Source organism: Xenopus laevis, chromosome 1L, assembly GCF_017654675.1.
Source record: "Xenopus laevis strain J_2021 chromosome 1L, Xenopus_laevis_v10.1, whole genome shotgun sequence".
NCBI classification, from domain to species: Eukaryota; Metazoa; Chordata; class Amphibia; order Anura; family Pipidae; genus Xenopus; species Xenopus laevis.
In genome coordinates, this window is record NC_054371.1 from 153,218,668 (window position 1) to 153,234,782 (window position 16,115).

At 39.8% G+C, this 16,115-nt stretch overlaps 2 gene segments (V, D, J or C); both read right to left on the reverse strand.

The window, feature by feature from the left end:
- Positions 1 to 3,421: 3,421 nt before the first annotated feature.
- On the reverse strand, positions 3,422 to 4,209 carry LOC121394429. The segment is given in 2 exon segments: positions 3,422 to 3,798; positions 3,924 to 4,209. Coding segments are annotated over 2 exon segments (426 nt in total).
- A 10,366-nt stretch (positions 4,210 to 14,575) lies between these two features.
- Positions 14,576 to 15,824, reverse strand: LOC121394439. The segment is given in 2 exon segments: positions 14,576 to 15,516; positions 15,735 to 15,824. Coding segments are annotated over 2 exon segments (330 nt in total).
- Between the last annotated feature and the right edge of the window lie 291 nt (positions 15,825 to 16,115).

Here is a 16,115-nt window from a genome sequence, read left to right on the forward strand (position 1 = left end):
CCATTCACTAACAGTATACAATGATGGAAGCCAGGAGTTTATTTCAGGTTCTGTGAGCCACATAGTTTTTTTCATTGGGTTTTTTTTTTTCCAAATTAACTAAAAAATGCAAATTGAGTGTTAGAGTCACATTTCATCATCTTGACAGTGTAATTTTAGAATGCACTGTTACATATAAGATACATTCTCCACTGAGTTATTTGAATGCTTTAGTGACACCCACTGGTGTTTTACCAGTATAAACACTGCCATATACACACTGGGCAGGATACAAGCAATGTAGGCCCTCGCACACCCTAAGCAATTGGCTGTACAGAGACTCTCTGGGCAGTGTTCAGTTTGCTTCAAACTGCCACAACTATGAAAATATTGCCTGAAAGAGGAATTTGGCAAATAACAGTTTGGTTTGTTCAGGATCAATGCCAAAAAAGCAAAATAGTAAGAGGTTTTATTCAGTTCCAGGGGGATTTTTTTTATTACATCAAGCATATATAAAGGCATTTTGACATTTGCACCCGATATACACAGAGGGTTCAGCACAGTAGCAAATCTTAAAATTACAAATGTAATTATCAATGTTATGGCTTTTGTGATTCATGCTGCAAAATTTATTCTTATTAAAGCTTTACGGTCATCTCTTTTACTCCTAAGTGCCTCCAACATAGTCAATCCACAATGCCCTGATCCTTAGTTCTCCCCTAAAAAATAAATATGGCAATAAAATAACAAAATAAAATTACCAGAATACAGTAATAATAGTAATAATAATGTAGCATTATCCTCTAGGCTAGAGCTTGCTGGTGCTCAGAAAAACCTTGCAACCCTCCATGTTAGAAGTGAGAGAGGAGAACTGAACAGTGCCTAATTATGGTGTGCAATGAATATGTATTGAGGGGCCCACTAGGAAATAAATTTGTAATCACACTTGCTCTGTAGTCACGTGATACAGAGGCTGTCTGTTCTTTTTCTATCCATTAGTATTCTGCTGAAGGTGGGCTGGCTCATGCCAATGAGGTGTGAAGATACCTGCTGGGAACTGTCATTGGCCAAAAAATTTAAAACTGTAAGCAACTTGCAGATCCCAGGCAGTGTCTGAGACAGTGGATATCTATACATATATTCTAGGGGGTAAATTTACTTACCTCTGAAAATCCGCCAGCGATGGCTTTGCGCACATCGCAACACTTCATCAGGCGTAAATTCACCTGGACAACGCTAATTCACGAAGATCCGAAGTTGTGCACAGGGTACCGAACGCTTGAGAAGTTGCGCTTGCGATAATACGATCAGCAGTTTGAAGTTAAGATAGCGTTGGCTAATTTGCATACGGCGTGCAGTTAAAGTACAATGGACGTATATGTTGCAGCAAATACATTATATTACACAAGCCCAGGGAACCTTAATGAAAAAAAATAGAGGTGTTATATTGCCCTACACATGTGCCCACTGTATAGTTTATGTGCCATATGTAAGGAAATGTAGGGGGGAAGCCGGGTACCCTAAGAAAATGTATGCACTTTTGCAGGCTATCACCCTGAAAAAAGGAAAAGAAGTCAGCATTTTTTGGGACTGAGGTGGCGAAGGCAAATCTGGCGATAGAGGTAAGAGTCAGTAAAATCAAAAACGTAGTGAATTTGCGTAGTAACGCTCTTTCGCCAGAGGATTAAGAGTGCAATTTGCGCCAGAGTCTATCTCCTTTGCTAGTGATTTTTCGCCAGCGTTAGCTGAGTTCGTACACCTGGAGGATGTCGGCAAGGCTCAGGCGGTACACTTTCACAACCTCATATCCCAGCAGAAATCTGAGAGGCATATTGCTCCTGGTGCTGCTGCTTCTCTTCCTCTGCCTGTTCATGCCAAGCAATAATTGTTATGGCAATTAAAGAGGGAACATTAGGGTTTCTGGCCCGAGCCATTTAAACTCCAAACAAATACACTCTCTAAAAATAAAATAGCATCAGTTGAGGGTTATTTATTGGAAATCCAGTGTTTCTCAGCATTCCATGCAGCCATTAATAATTTTCTGAACCCTAATGATAGATTGCCTAAATCGAACTTTCACATTTTTAAAATTAGAATATTCAAATTTTCATAGTCTCTCAGGGAACTCGAACTCTCACTAGAACTCAAGTACAGTAAGTGAGTATTCAAATACGAGTTTTGAGCACCTGGAAACTCAAAATTGGAATTCGAATTAAAGCATTGGAGTTTTGGATGTACATATTCTAATTTCGAGTTACTGGGTGTTCGAAACTCGTATTCAGATACTTGCATAAGTTCGACTTAATAAATATTGAAAATACAAATGATAACTCAATTATCTTGAAGTATTTATTATTCTCTGCAGACACTAAATTATATATAATACACAGTACAAGGTAATTGCCACATAGATCTGAGAAAAATGTGATCTGTGAAAGAATTAAAGGGATTGTTCACCTCCCAACACTTTTTTCAGTTCATTTGTTTTCAGATATTTCACCAGAAATAAAGACTTTTTAAATGTATTTCCTATCGTCTATTTGTGACCATTTTTCTAATATTGAAGTTTAAAATTTCATATTTCACCTTCTTATGTCTTTCTTAAGCTTCGGGGGATTTGGTCATTTTTTATTTTTGGCTCTACTGACTGAGCCAAATCCCAGAGTTTCATTAAAGGCAGCTGTTATAATTGATTAAATTGTTGCTAAGATTCCACAGATGCTGCTGAGAAATGTATCAACTAATGTAGCAAATGGTAACAGAATCTGCACCTGGATCACTGAGCAGTCAGACTGAAACACCAGTGATATAAACATTAAACTTTACATGTCAAAAATAAAAGAAGAATAGCAACTTAAAAAATTCTTTAAATCTGGTGAACAATCTAAAAACAACTCAACTGAAAAAAAAATGTTTGGAAGGTGAACATCTGCTTTAACATTTATTCACTGGGTGGTTCCGAAATATTAGTGTCTATAGTATATTTGTTCCCTGTGCCAGTGCTCCTGTATGAAAAATGCACCAGCTCAGAGACATTTCTATTGCATTGCTGCATCGCTACTATGTCATCTTACTATGAGATTCAACATAGGGCTTTCCTTGTCCTTTAAGCAGCCCATTTAGCTAACCAGTTTTGGAACATCTACATTTTAGAAATAGGAACTGCTTTAAATAAAATGACTGTTTCAGGGGAAAGCATTTACTCAGTGGGGTTGAACACTCTCCCGCTCCAAAGCACTAGGCAGCTCCATGTATAAACAACCAACTTTATTAATATGTCAACATGACAGGGGAAAGGGCCTCCATGGCTGGAGTGGTGGAGGCCCCTTTTGTGTCCCAGACTGATGCGGTTGACAACCAATTCCTTCTGTTTGAAAGTTTACTCTCCCCCACTATATATATATATATATAAACCCACTCATACAATTACAGTGTACTCCTTTTATTCCATGTAAACAATAAACAACTCCATTACAGTTACTGAGAGACAAGTACCAAATAGAACAGTGTTCTTGCATTGGCTGCCATAGGATGTCTGACACAGTGCATCAGTAGCACAGACATAATATGCAGAGTCAGTCACACGTGTGTTTGGTACATAGAGGAAACTGGTTTTGTCCTTCTTCTGCAGCTCAGCCGTGAATCTTCCTTCTGTTCTGTTCCCATCAGTAAAAATAGTCATGAGTTCATTTGGTTTCTCTCCTGGATATTGGCGATACCATTTGAGATTGCTAATTGCACTATCCTTGTAGGAACATGGCAGAGAAGCTGTATGTCCTTCCACCAAATAAACCGACTGATAATGGTCACAAGTCACGTCTGTGTACAGATGTAAAGAAAAAACGCATTAATCACGATATTGTATGTAATATACCAGCGTTATATAAAACAGCACATGAATGACAATAACTGCACAATTTAAACTTTCATTTTTAAAAACTTACAGTGTATAAAAGTCATCTGTAGAAAGACTGGAATCCAGTTATATTGCATTATTCACAGACTAGGGAACAAATGAAATACAGTGTACAGTGAGATCACATATAGCATAAGAGTCATAAACCAGGTTGAGCTCTTATTTGACACAGTTTTTTTTTTTTTTTTAAAGGAAGCACGTAACCTTAACCACATGAGCCTTCTCTTTCAAAGCTAGAAAACACAGACACCCACATGGATGTAGCTGGGCTTAAGGGGCCATTCTACCTAAAACATTAGCAGTATGAACCATCTAATATTTCTCGTCCACTATGGAGGGATACCTTATGATTTTGTAGGCACAGGTAGAACTTTTTTTCTAATCAGAGTAAAAAATATAAATAAGGAGCCCCTAGGTGCTGACAACCTTAAGATATTGTCATCAAACACTGTAGATAGACACACAACCTGTTACAATTGTTGCTTGATTAACAAAAGTATAAGTAATACAGTACCATTGAAAATGTTATTATTAACATGTATTTATAAAGAGCCAACATATTGCGTAGCACTGTAAAGTAAATGTGATTATACAACTAAATCACATGAATTATATACATAGAACATATGGAGTTACATACATCACAATCAATACCGGTACAAAAAGGTGAGGAAGGCCCTATGCATAGGCATACAGTCTAAAGGGAAGGGTGTAATACACAAGGTGTGGGAGTGGGCAAGATCGAAATAAGTGGGTGAGAAATGTGGTACTGTATGTGGTGTTGCGTTTGGTAGTTAAGCAGAGTGAGGGTAGGCTTCTCGAAAGAAGTGCGTTTTCAGAGATTTCTTGAAAGCAGAAAGGTTGGGAGAAAGTCGGACAGACCGTGGGAGAGCGTTCCAGAGGAGGGGTGCAGCCCTTGCAAAGTCTTGAATGCGAGCATGTAAGGAGGTAATGAGAGAAGAGTTGAGTAGCAGGTCAGTAGAGGAGCGTAGTAAGCGGTTGGGTGAGTATATAGAGATGAGTTCAGAGATGTAGGGTGGGGCAGAGTTATGAAGTGCTTTGAAAGTCAGGGTCATTAATTTGAATTTGATTCTGAAAGGTAACAGAAGCCAGTGCAGGGATTGACAGAATGGCGTGGCAGAGGAGGAGCGGTTGCTGAGGTGTATGAGCCTCGCAGCAGTGTTCATTTTGGACTGGAGAGGTGACAGTCTCTGGAGGGGAAGGCCAATTAAAAGAGAGTTAATAAGTGATTGGATATGAGGAGTGAATGACAGGGCGGAATCTAGGATAACCCCAAAGCACCGTGCCTGGGGAGAGGGGGAGATAGTGGCATTGTTAACTATGATGGATACTTCTGGGATGTTACTGGTGTTAGTTGGAGGAAAGAGAACCATTTCAGTTTTAGAGAGGTTTAATTTAAGGTAGCGTTGCGACATTCAGGTAGAGATAGCGGGCAGGCAGGAGGAGACACGAGTTAGGAGTTTTGGGTTGAGATCAGGAGATGAAAGTTAGATCTAAGTATCGTCAGCATAGAGGTGGTAGTGGAAGATTTGATTAATTTGCTGAGGGAGGAAGCATAGAGGGAGAATAGTATTGGTCCCAGGACAGAGCCTTGAGGAACCCCAACAGAAAGAGGTAGGGGAGAAGATGCTACTCCATTGTAGGAGACACTGAGGAGGTGCTCAAGTAGTTTAGAGATGAAAGGTAGCAGAGAGATTGGTCGGAGTTTGTCAAGATTGGAGGGATCAAGAGAGGGTTTTAAATATAGATTAAATAGGTGAGTTACGGCTTTGATTAGACAAGGATTGGTATTGCAGAGAAGTTTTGAGGGAATTGGATCAAGCGGGCAGGTGGTAAGGTGAGAAGAGGCCAAAAGCTTTGAGACTTCCTCATCAGTGACAGGGCTGAAGGAGCACAGGAGAGACTGGGGAGTGTGGAGGGAGGGTGGTGGAAGTCTAGGGGGGTTGAGTAGTGTAATGTCCCTTCTGAGTTAATGAGTGAAGTAAAGAATGTTTGTTTGGCTTGGAAGAGGCTGGTGTTAAAGGAGCGCAGGGCAGATTTGTAGCTCCAAAAGTCTGATTCTGAACGGGATTTGCCCCAATGTCTTTGGAGCGCTTTTGTATGAGCAGTATGCCAAGGTTGAAGTGGTTTGGGTCTAGCACAGTGTCGGACTGGCCCACCAGGATACCTGGAAAAGTCCCGGTGGTCCAAGGTGTTCGTGGGCCCTTATGCTGCTAGACATGTGGCTTATTTAATGGTCATTCCCTATTTCTATGAGAACAAAGTGGCTAAATAGATTGAATAATAGATTATAGTATGTAAAGAAAAGAGACTAGGAGAATAGAGTTTGAGTGAGGATAGGAATAATAACAGTACGTAAGAGTGGGCCCCTGGTCTAAAATTAATTGGTGGGCCCCTAGTCAAATGTTTTGGGGTGGGCCCCTAGTGTCCCAGTCCGACACTGGTCTAGCATTTTTAGTTTTTATATGAGCAAGCTCATTAAAGGCAGTGGTGAGAGTACTATAGTAGACAGAGGTAGCCACATTAGGTCAAGAGATGGCTGAGATATTAGAGTGAAGAGAGTCAAAGGAAGAAGAGAGATGTGACACGTCTACAGCTTGCAAGTCACGTAAGTACTTGTGTGGGGAATAGCAGGGGGTGAGGAGGGAGTTATATATATATATATATATATATATATATATATATATATATATATATATATATATATATATATATATATATATTATTGTGGTATACAAAATAAATCTGTGTTATATGTTAACTGTTTGTCCAAAATGCACTGCCAATATCTAGATGGGCCTGTATGCAGCATTGCCAGGAAAAATGTCCACATAGCCAAGCTCACCACATTTCAAAAACCCAAAGGTATATGCTTTCTTCTCAGCTATATTGAGCTGCTAAGTAATTCTCTGATACTCTGGAGTGATTAAATCTCAATGGTCAGATGGACAGGCGTGATTGTGTGGTGTATGGATGGCCTATTGAGGTGCAGCACCTAGGTACTTCAGCTACATGTATTCTGGTGACTGTGCATATATGTTTGCATTCACTAACAGGATACAATGATGGAAGGCAGGAGTTTTTTATTTGAGATTCTGTGATCCACATACTGTTTTTTGGAAGATACAACATCCCTTTTGAGTCCAGCTCCATTATAAAACTGGTGAGACAGATGTAAACACAGACTCCTGCTGTTGACCCTGAACACTATTGATTTGTTTTCCAAATTAACTAAAAAATGCAAATTGAGTGTTAGAGAAGCATTTTCTCTTCTTGAAAGTGTAATTTTAGAATGCACTGTGACATATAAGATACATTCTCCACTGAGTCATTTGAATGTTTAGTGACACCTACTGGTATTTTACCAGTATACACACTGTTTGGGTTCATATTCTCTGGCCAATGTTCAGTTTGCTTAAAAACTGCCTCAAGTGTTACCTGAAAGGGGAACTTGGCAAATAGTTTGGTTTGTTCATGATTCGGCAAAGGTCCCACTTGAGATTTGAACTCCGGACGCCTCAGCTGTGGAGCAGGCACCTTAGGGGGTCATGCCACAGACTCTAAGACTACCAGGTCAGGCTCCAGATGATTGTGGCAACCAAATGTTCCTTTATTCATTTCAACTGACAGGCAGCGCCAGCAGGCAATCTTCCACCTCACAGAGTCAATATGCTCCCTAGCAACCCTAGTCAGGGAGGCCTTCCAGATGGCTAAGGCATCCACCTGCAGTGCACATGGCTGTGAGCTTGAATCTCGTCTGCAGAAGAAGCTCATCATCATTGCTGGAATAGCTTGTTGGGTTGAGGAAGTAGTCAGATGGTGTGTTGATAAGTGGAAGTTGTTGCCTGGAGATACTGAGCCTGATGCATCAGTGGAAGTTGCTGCCTGGGGAATGAGCACCATGTGGATTGAAGGAAGTTGGTGTAAGGGGGTGATGCCAAGGTGGGGCTGGAGGTTGTTGCCTGTGATGGAAGGTGGGGCATGGCTGAAATAGTGGTTGAGAGCTGCTCTTGCTGAATGAAACTGTATTTGGCCAGCTTTCGTCTTGAAAGGGTTGCCCCTTTTAACCCACCCAGGTATCTGCTTTGGGTCGGTTCCCCATCTGGTCTCCTACCCAGGCTGGTAATCTGTGGGTCTGGGCAAATGCCCAATGGGCTGCTCTTCTTTTATTATAAATGGGCCGTTGGGCCTGTAAATGGGCTGCTGTGTCTGCTGAAAAGCCAGTCCACACTTAAGCTCACTTAAGAAGAAAAGGTGCATGTGGTGGTCAGTCTAAAGACGCATGTTCATATCAATTGTGGGAAGCTATAGATGAGGTGGAACATCAGGTGGAAGCAATGTTGGTGTAGAATAGGTTGGGATTTTTATTATCTTGTGATGTCAGGTAAGAATGCAGCATTCAAAACACCCTTAGTTGCCTTTAGCTGCCTACATCAGACATTGGTGTAGAAACCAGATAACTCCCAAATGTGAATATAAGCAGTGTGCTCCACTCAAGTGACAGACAGTTAAAGGTGTTTCGACTGCCGGGGTTTTCCCAGAGAGCTCTGTGGCCATTAAAAGACTACATTTGCCATGTACCCAAGCCAGCAAGCATGGATTTTGTGTTTCAAAAATTTTTTGTTTCATATGAGTGTATTATCTCTTCTGCTCCCGATTTTGCCTTATTTAACTATATAAGTTTATTCAGCTTCAGTTTTATATAACACTGAGCGAGCACACACTTTCATGTGGGCTGCTTACCTTTATTGGAAGGGCTGCTTTTTGCACCCAGTCAGGTCCTGCTCCTACCCTTCTACCCTTCTAAGCTGGCCAGGATTCTGCATCTGAGCTGGGGTTCCATATCTACCGCTTTGCCCTTTCCTTGCCCATACCTTGCCTTTGCATCAACTTGTGGGGCTCCCCATAGAGCAAACACTCACTACCACCGCCAGCACCAAAAACCTCCCACCCCACCCCTGCTGCCCTTTTTTGGGGTTTGCTTAGTATCAGCCTACGTTTAACCTTGGGAATTGCTCATTGAGAACAGTGTTCTGTACAAAACTTTAAAAAATATTTGGAAAGCCGATTAGCGAAGGCACTTTTGGCACTATACAGAACCCAAAGTATCACTTACTCACTTAAGTCTACAGCCTTAAAAAGGTGGGCTTGAGCTTGAGGCTCTGAGGATGAGAGACATGCAACTTGACACATGTGCCACAGAGCAGAGAGGCTATGCTATTATGCCCTTGCTGGTTTTGCCTGAATTCAAAGTAGCTTTGACTGGTTAATGCAGCTTGAAGTAAAGCCCCAGCATAGAAGGGCGGCTTACATATAAGCTTCCAGGATTCGGCAAAGGTCCCACACGGCATTTGAGCTCTGGACACCCCAACCATGGTGCAGGCGCCTTACATGTCACACCACTGAGTCTAAACAGTCACAAATATGGAGCGCTCACCTCCCAACTCGTCTCACAGTTGCTGTGCCAGGTGCTGAACCGGAAGACCCCAATCCTGTCGAAGGGTCACATCAATACTCCAAGAAATTACCAGCAGCACACTGTTAGTCTTGCATAAGTGCTCAAGTGCAGATTTATTGTGTAGCCCATAGCATACAAAGGCAACGTTTCGGACCTCCCAGGTCCTTTGTCAAGCCCCATAACACACCACAAACAACCCTTTTAAAGTGAGGGATGGGGGGTTGTGCATATCATAGTCCCACCCATTTCAATTAGATATCCAATCACATTACAAAGTGGATTAATCATAGTCAATTTTAACCCCGGTAATACAAAATCATTGTGAAAAAAGTTTTATACAAAGAAATTTTAAAACAATTTCCTTAAAAATTTTTTAAAAGAGAATCCAAAAAAGTTAAAAACAATTGAAAATCATTTCTTGAAAGTTATTTTTTCTTTGTGCATATCCAGAGTGAAAACGTGTCGTGTCCATTGAATCTCATAAAAAAATCCAATACATATCCCATAAATAGACCATTAATATCAAACCTGTACATAATACAAAAATATTTTAGAAAAATTATTAAAAGAGATAATTATCAATTTTGCATACCTGAGGCATTCCTATGACAACCCTTGCATATCTCACTCAGCAGTTTTCTGAGGTGCTCCTTGATATGTCTAAGGTTTTGTCAGCACTCAGGGTATTCAATGTAGTTTTCAGTACTTTCAATTCCCTTAAAAAAGGAGAAGAATAAAACAGTTCAACACTAAAGTCAAGTCACTATATTGTGGTGTATATTACATCAACATATGCATACAAAGACCCTTTAATCACCTAAAAGATAAATGAAGCTGGAGTATATTCCCTATTTAAGCCCCGGGGCCAGATCGTATCCAATTTATGAATCCACATCATTTCCAATCTTTTTAATCTTAATAGCCTGTTACCACCCCTCCTGGGTGTCTCTACTGTGTCAATCACCTGAAATTTTAGTTGGCTGACAGAGTGTCGTGCCGTTTGAAAATGTGCCGGGACCGGTAAAGCAATAAGCCCTTTTCGTATCGTAGATTTATGTTTAGAGATACGATCACGTATCTTCTGTGTTGTCTCGCCTACATAAAGTAGGCCACAAGGACACTTCAATATATAAATGACATACGATGAATCACAAGTGAAATATTTATCGATGTTATATTTATTACCTCGATGTGGATGATGAAAATGATTACCCTTTATTACTGAATTGCACTGAACACAATGTAAGCAGGGGAATGTACCAAATTTTGGATTTTGAAAAAACAGTTGTTTAGACCCAATTTTACCACCTATATCGGCTCTTACCAGTTGGTCTCTTAAGCTTCTCCCACGTTTGTAAGCCAATAGGGGTACCTGTTGAAAAGAAGGTATATTCTCGTGGCACGATTGTAATATGTGCCAATGTCTATATAGCCGCGTTACAACTACAATCCACAGGAGCGCAGACAGCTTCCCTACAGATCTGCGAAGAAGGACAAGGACAAAAACAAGAGACGTTAGTATATAACATTTCGAGATCTACACTTACTGAACAACAAATGTCCATATTACGTAAAGGTTTGTCCTTTTGTCCCACTTACCTATGTGACACCTTTAATTTAGATATTGAGTTGCAGAGATTTTTTCGCAATTTAAGACTTAAAAGTCATTTTGCTGGGATACCTGATGTACCCACCACCAGTGTAACTGCGCCAGATGATTCACGAATTACCCTCAAAGAAATGGGTTTGCGTAATAAAAGTAAATTTATACCACCAACCACGGATAATGTGGTAGAGGCGTATGTGAAACTGGTGTTGGGTGACATCGAAAAGCTTAAGCAGAAAACTCTGCGTAATCCTTGGTTGGGACATGAACCTAATTTAAGTCAAAAAGAGAAATTGTGTTTATCTGAGTTGTTACACAATGACAGTATAATAATAAAACCAGCGGATAAGGGTGGGGCCTTAGTAATTATGGATAAGGACTACTATATCAATGAGATACATTCACAATTGGCACAGACGGAGGTATATAGGAGAGTGAGTACAAACCCACTCTCTTCTATACAACAATGTATAATGGATAGAGTACTTGGTGCTCATGAGGAAGGTCTAATTGACGATGAGGTGAAGAATTTTCTTATCAAAGAATACCCCATGACACCAGTACTCTATACATTACCAAAGATACATAAAGATCTCAACAAACCACCAGGACGTCCCATAGTGGCAGGGACAGACTCAGTTTTAAGCCCCCTAGCCATCTTTTTGGATAAGCTTTTGCAACCATTGGTAACATGCACTAAATCCTATGTAAAGGATACCACACATCTACTTAACATACTTAATACCATACATCTTCCTGAACAAGATGTTTTATTGACTAGTTTCGATGTCAGCAGTTTGTACACATCAATTGCACATGAGTCTGGCCTTCGAGCCCTCCGTTACCACCTTGATCAAGCCCAATATAGTACACCACAAAAAGATTTCATTATCGATTTATTTGAAATTGTGTTGCATCAGAATTATTTTCTTTTTGGTGACCAGTATTATATCCAACAAAGGGGGACGGCCATGGGTAGTAATGTGGCACCCACATATGCCAACCTATATATGGCTTTCCTTGAAGAGACACTTGTATATGTGAATCCAATGTTTTGTAAGCATTGTATTCTATATATACGCTATATAGATGATTTGCTGGTTCTGTGGAAAGGTACACCTGATACCCTACTTGAATTCCACACGTTTCTCGATAACATGGAGGAGACGTTAAAATTTACCAAAATATATGACCCATGTTCTATAAGTTTCCTTGATGTTCAAATAACAAGGGTGGGGACTAAACTGAAAACGGATTTGTTTAGGAAAACAACGGACAGAAACAGTTTACTACATTACTCTAGTTTCCATCCGAAGGCCTTGAGAGACTCACTACCATTGACCCAATACACAAGGTTAAAGCGCATAGTCAGCGATGAGAATGCGTTTGATACGCAGGCTCGTGAGATGACAATGCGGTTCAAGGATAGAGGTTATCCACAGGAAATACTTGATGTAAATTACAATAAGCTACATGATAAGAATAGAAGGGATCTGTTGTTACCCACTAAGAGAGAAGCAAATAAGAGTGATAGATTGGCATTTGTAAGCAAGTATACCACAGCAAGTAGGCATGTCGGCAACATCATACGCCGACATTGGCACATATTACAATCGTGCCACGAGAATATACCTTCTTTTCAACAGGTACCCCTATTGGCTTACAAACGTGGGAGAAGCTTAAGAGACCAACTGGTAAGAGCCGATATAGGTGGTAAAATTGGGTCTAAACAACTGTTTTTTCAAAATCCAAAATTTGGTACATTCCCCTGCTTACATTGTGTTCAGTGCAATTCAGTAATAAAGGGTAATCATTTTCATCATCCACATCGAGGTAATAAATATAACATCGATAAATATTTCACTTGTGATTCATCGTATGTCATTTATATATTGAAGTGTCCTTGTGGCCTACTTTATGTAGGCGAGACAACACAGAAGATACGTGATCGTATCTCTAAACATAAATCTACGATACGAAAAGGGCTTATTGCTTTACCGGTCCCGGCACATTTTCAAACGGCACGACACTCTGTCAGCCAACTAAAATTTCAGGTGATTGACACAGTAGAGACACCCAGGAGGGGTGGTAACAGGCTATTAAGATTAAAAAGATTGGAAATGATGTGGATTCATAAATTGGATACGATCTGGCCCCGGGGCTTAAATAGGGAATATACTCCAGCTTCATTTATCTTTTAGGTGATTAAAGGGTCTTTGTATGCATATGTTGATGTAATATACACCACAATATAGTGACTTGACTTTAGTGTTGAACTGTTTTATTCTTCTCCTTTTTTAAGGGAATTGAAAGTACTGAAAACTACATTGAATACCCTGAGTGCTGACAAAACCTTAGACATATCAAGGAGCACCTCAGAAAACTGCTGAGTGAGATATGCAAGGGTTGTCATAGGAATGCCTCAGGTATGCAAAATTGATAATTATCTCTTTTAATAATTTTTCTAAAATATTTTTGTATTATGTACAGGTTTGATATTAATGGTCTATTTATGGGATATGTATTGGATTTTTTTATGAGATTCAATGGACACGACACGTTTTCACTCTGGATATGCACAAAGAAAAAATAACTTTCAAGAAATGATTTTCAATTGTTTTTAACTTTTTTGGATTCTCTTTTAAAAAATTTTTAAGGAAATTGTTTTAAAATTTCTTTGTATAAAACTTTTTTCACAATGATTTTGTATTACCGGGGTTAAAATTGACTATGATTAATCCACTTTGTAATGTGATTGGATATCTAATTGAAATGGGTGGGACTATGATATGCACAACCCCCCATCCCTCACTTTAAAAGGGTTGTTTGTGGTGTGTTATGGGGCTTGACAAAGGACCTGGGAGGTCCGAAACGTTGCCTTTGTATGCTATGGGCTACACAATAAATCTGCACTTGAGCACTTATGCAAGACTAACAGTGTGCTGCTGGTAATTTCTTGGAACACCACTGAGTCTAAACCTGCCAGATCAGGCTCCAGATGACAGTTATAACCAAATGTCCCTTTGTTACAGGTGTGAACAATACAGGGTTTTACAGCCTGAATGTGAGATGTAAATAATGCAGGGACAGGTAATCCCTGAAGTGATACTTTTTACAGTTTACACAAGGTAAGCAGTCACAGCAGGCAGACTTTTATGTGGGGGGCTACACAAGGGGGGGTAGCGGCTGGATGTGGCCCGCAGGATGCCAGTTGGACCATACTACCCTAGATCAAAGTCTGTAAATACTCTTTGTGTAAATCTTATATAAGTCATCAAGAAAAAACATAGGTAATTGTTGCCTGGTTTCTTCCTTTGAGGAAGTAATGAATCTCTTGAGCCTGGGTCTTTATAAAGCAAAGCAGTAATGATACTCCAAGACAAGGGTACAGTGAGGTGCAGCCACTGGATGCAAACCAAAGTATGCAATATGATTGAACTCTATTTTATGCTGAATCTCTTAGTTAGGTCATTTTAAGTAGTCTGGAGTAGAACAATAGAAAAAAAAAACATTGACTAGGACCCAGGCTCTATTTATAACGTGATATGGCATGACATGCAAAGAAGGGCTTGTTATGTTTATTTTGTTGAAAAAAATTCACCATTCTCGAGGACAATTTATTATTGAAAAGAAAAATTGAAGGCGGTTTCCCCCAAAATATTGCACATGCATAAACTGCAAGAGTTGTCCCTGCATTTGCACTGCTGTGCTGGTTTATATTTCTCTTCATATGGAATCACTGGCACCTGGGGGTACTCAGTATTTAAGCAGAATTAACATTTTTTCATAAATGAATACAGAACATCAAGTCTTCCGTTTTTCAGCACAGTCCACTTCCCAGCATTATCATATCAATACGTTCAAGCAGTTTGGCTGATTTCAACCTTATTTTATGACCATTAGTGCATCTATTTGTACCCTGGGAAGCATCTGAACTGTGTTTTCTGCATTCTACTTATGTAAGAGAAACCAGCACTCCCTCCTACTTTTGTTCTTACCAACTCTCATGGTACATTTGATGAATCCGTCAGTCAGAGCTTTTTGACCATCATTATAAATAAATGCACAATACATGACTGACCAGATTGGTCTGTGTATGATTACCTTACTAAAGAAGAGAAATGAACAAAGAAGTCCTTTTTTTTGGGGGGGGTTATGAGAATTCAAAAGCAATTTTCATACTAATAAAAATGGTTAAATTCCTGTATGTATCTAACAGCACAGTGTTCTTGCATTGCCTGCCACACAATTCTTCTCACTGTGCCTCCACTGCACAAACATATAATGCAGAGTCGGTCACATCTGTGGCTGGTATATAGAGAACGCTGCTACTTTGTTTTTTCTGGAGTTCAGCAGTGAATCTTCCTTCTGTTTTATTTCCATCATTAGAGATCAGAATGAGTAAATCCAGCTTCTCTCCTGGATACTGACGATACCATATTAGACTGCGAATGTTACTCTCTTTGTAAGTACAAGGCAGCGATACTGTATTCCCTTCCACCACATATACTGGCTGAGAAGATTCACATGTTCCATCTGTTTAGTGAAAATTAATGAAAAAGCAAAGTCTCATTAATAAATGAAGGCACTGCAGGAGTCCACATTTACAGCAAAGAAAAAAAAATTATGTAGGGGTAAATGTATTACAGCAAGCGCATCAGATACCTACAATACTGATCATAGTTCTAATGCACCATTCTAATACTTCAACAGCAGATGCTAAACAATACAAATATGTATCCGGGGAAACTTACAGCTGGTAGAGGTCAGCAAAATGAAGACTGAAATCCAACAATGGTCCATTATTTGTACACAACAAAACAAGAACTAAACTGGAGGGTTCCCTTATGACTGAAACTTACAATAAGTCTTTTGCAGGCAGGTTGTGCTATTCTCTCTACCGAAAGAGGTAGCATGTGACCTTAACCACATCCCATTCTCATTTCAGCTCCGCAAACTGTAACAATACATGGCTGCAATAGTACTGAGTTAAACCTATTAAGAAACGATTACCTTTCAAAACAACAATACTGCTGCTGTGTACAGAATTTGCTATTCACAACATTTTTGTGAGTGTGAAGCAAATTCTCAGCTTAATTCAAAACAAGAGTATGAGTGCATAGGCAACAAACCAT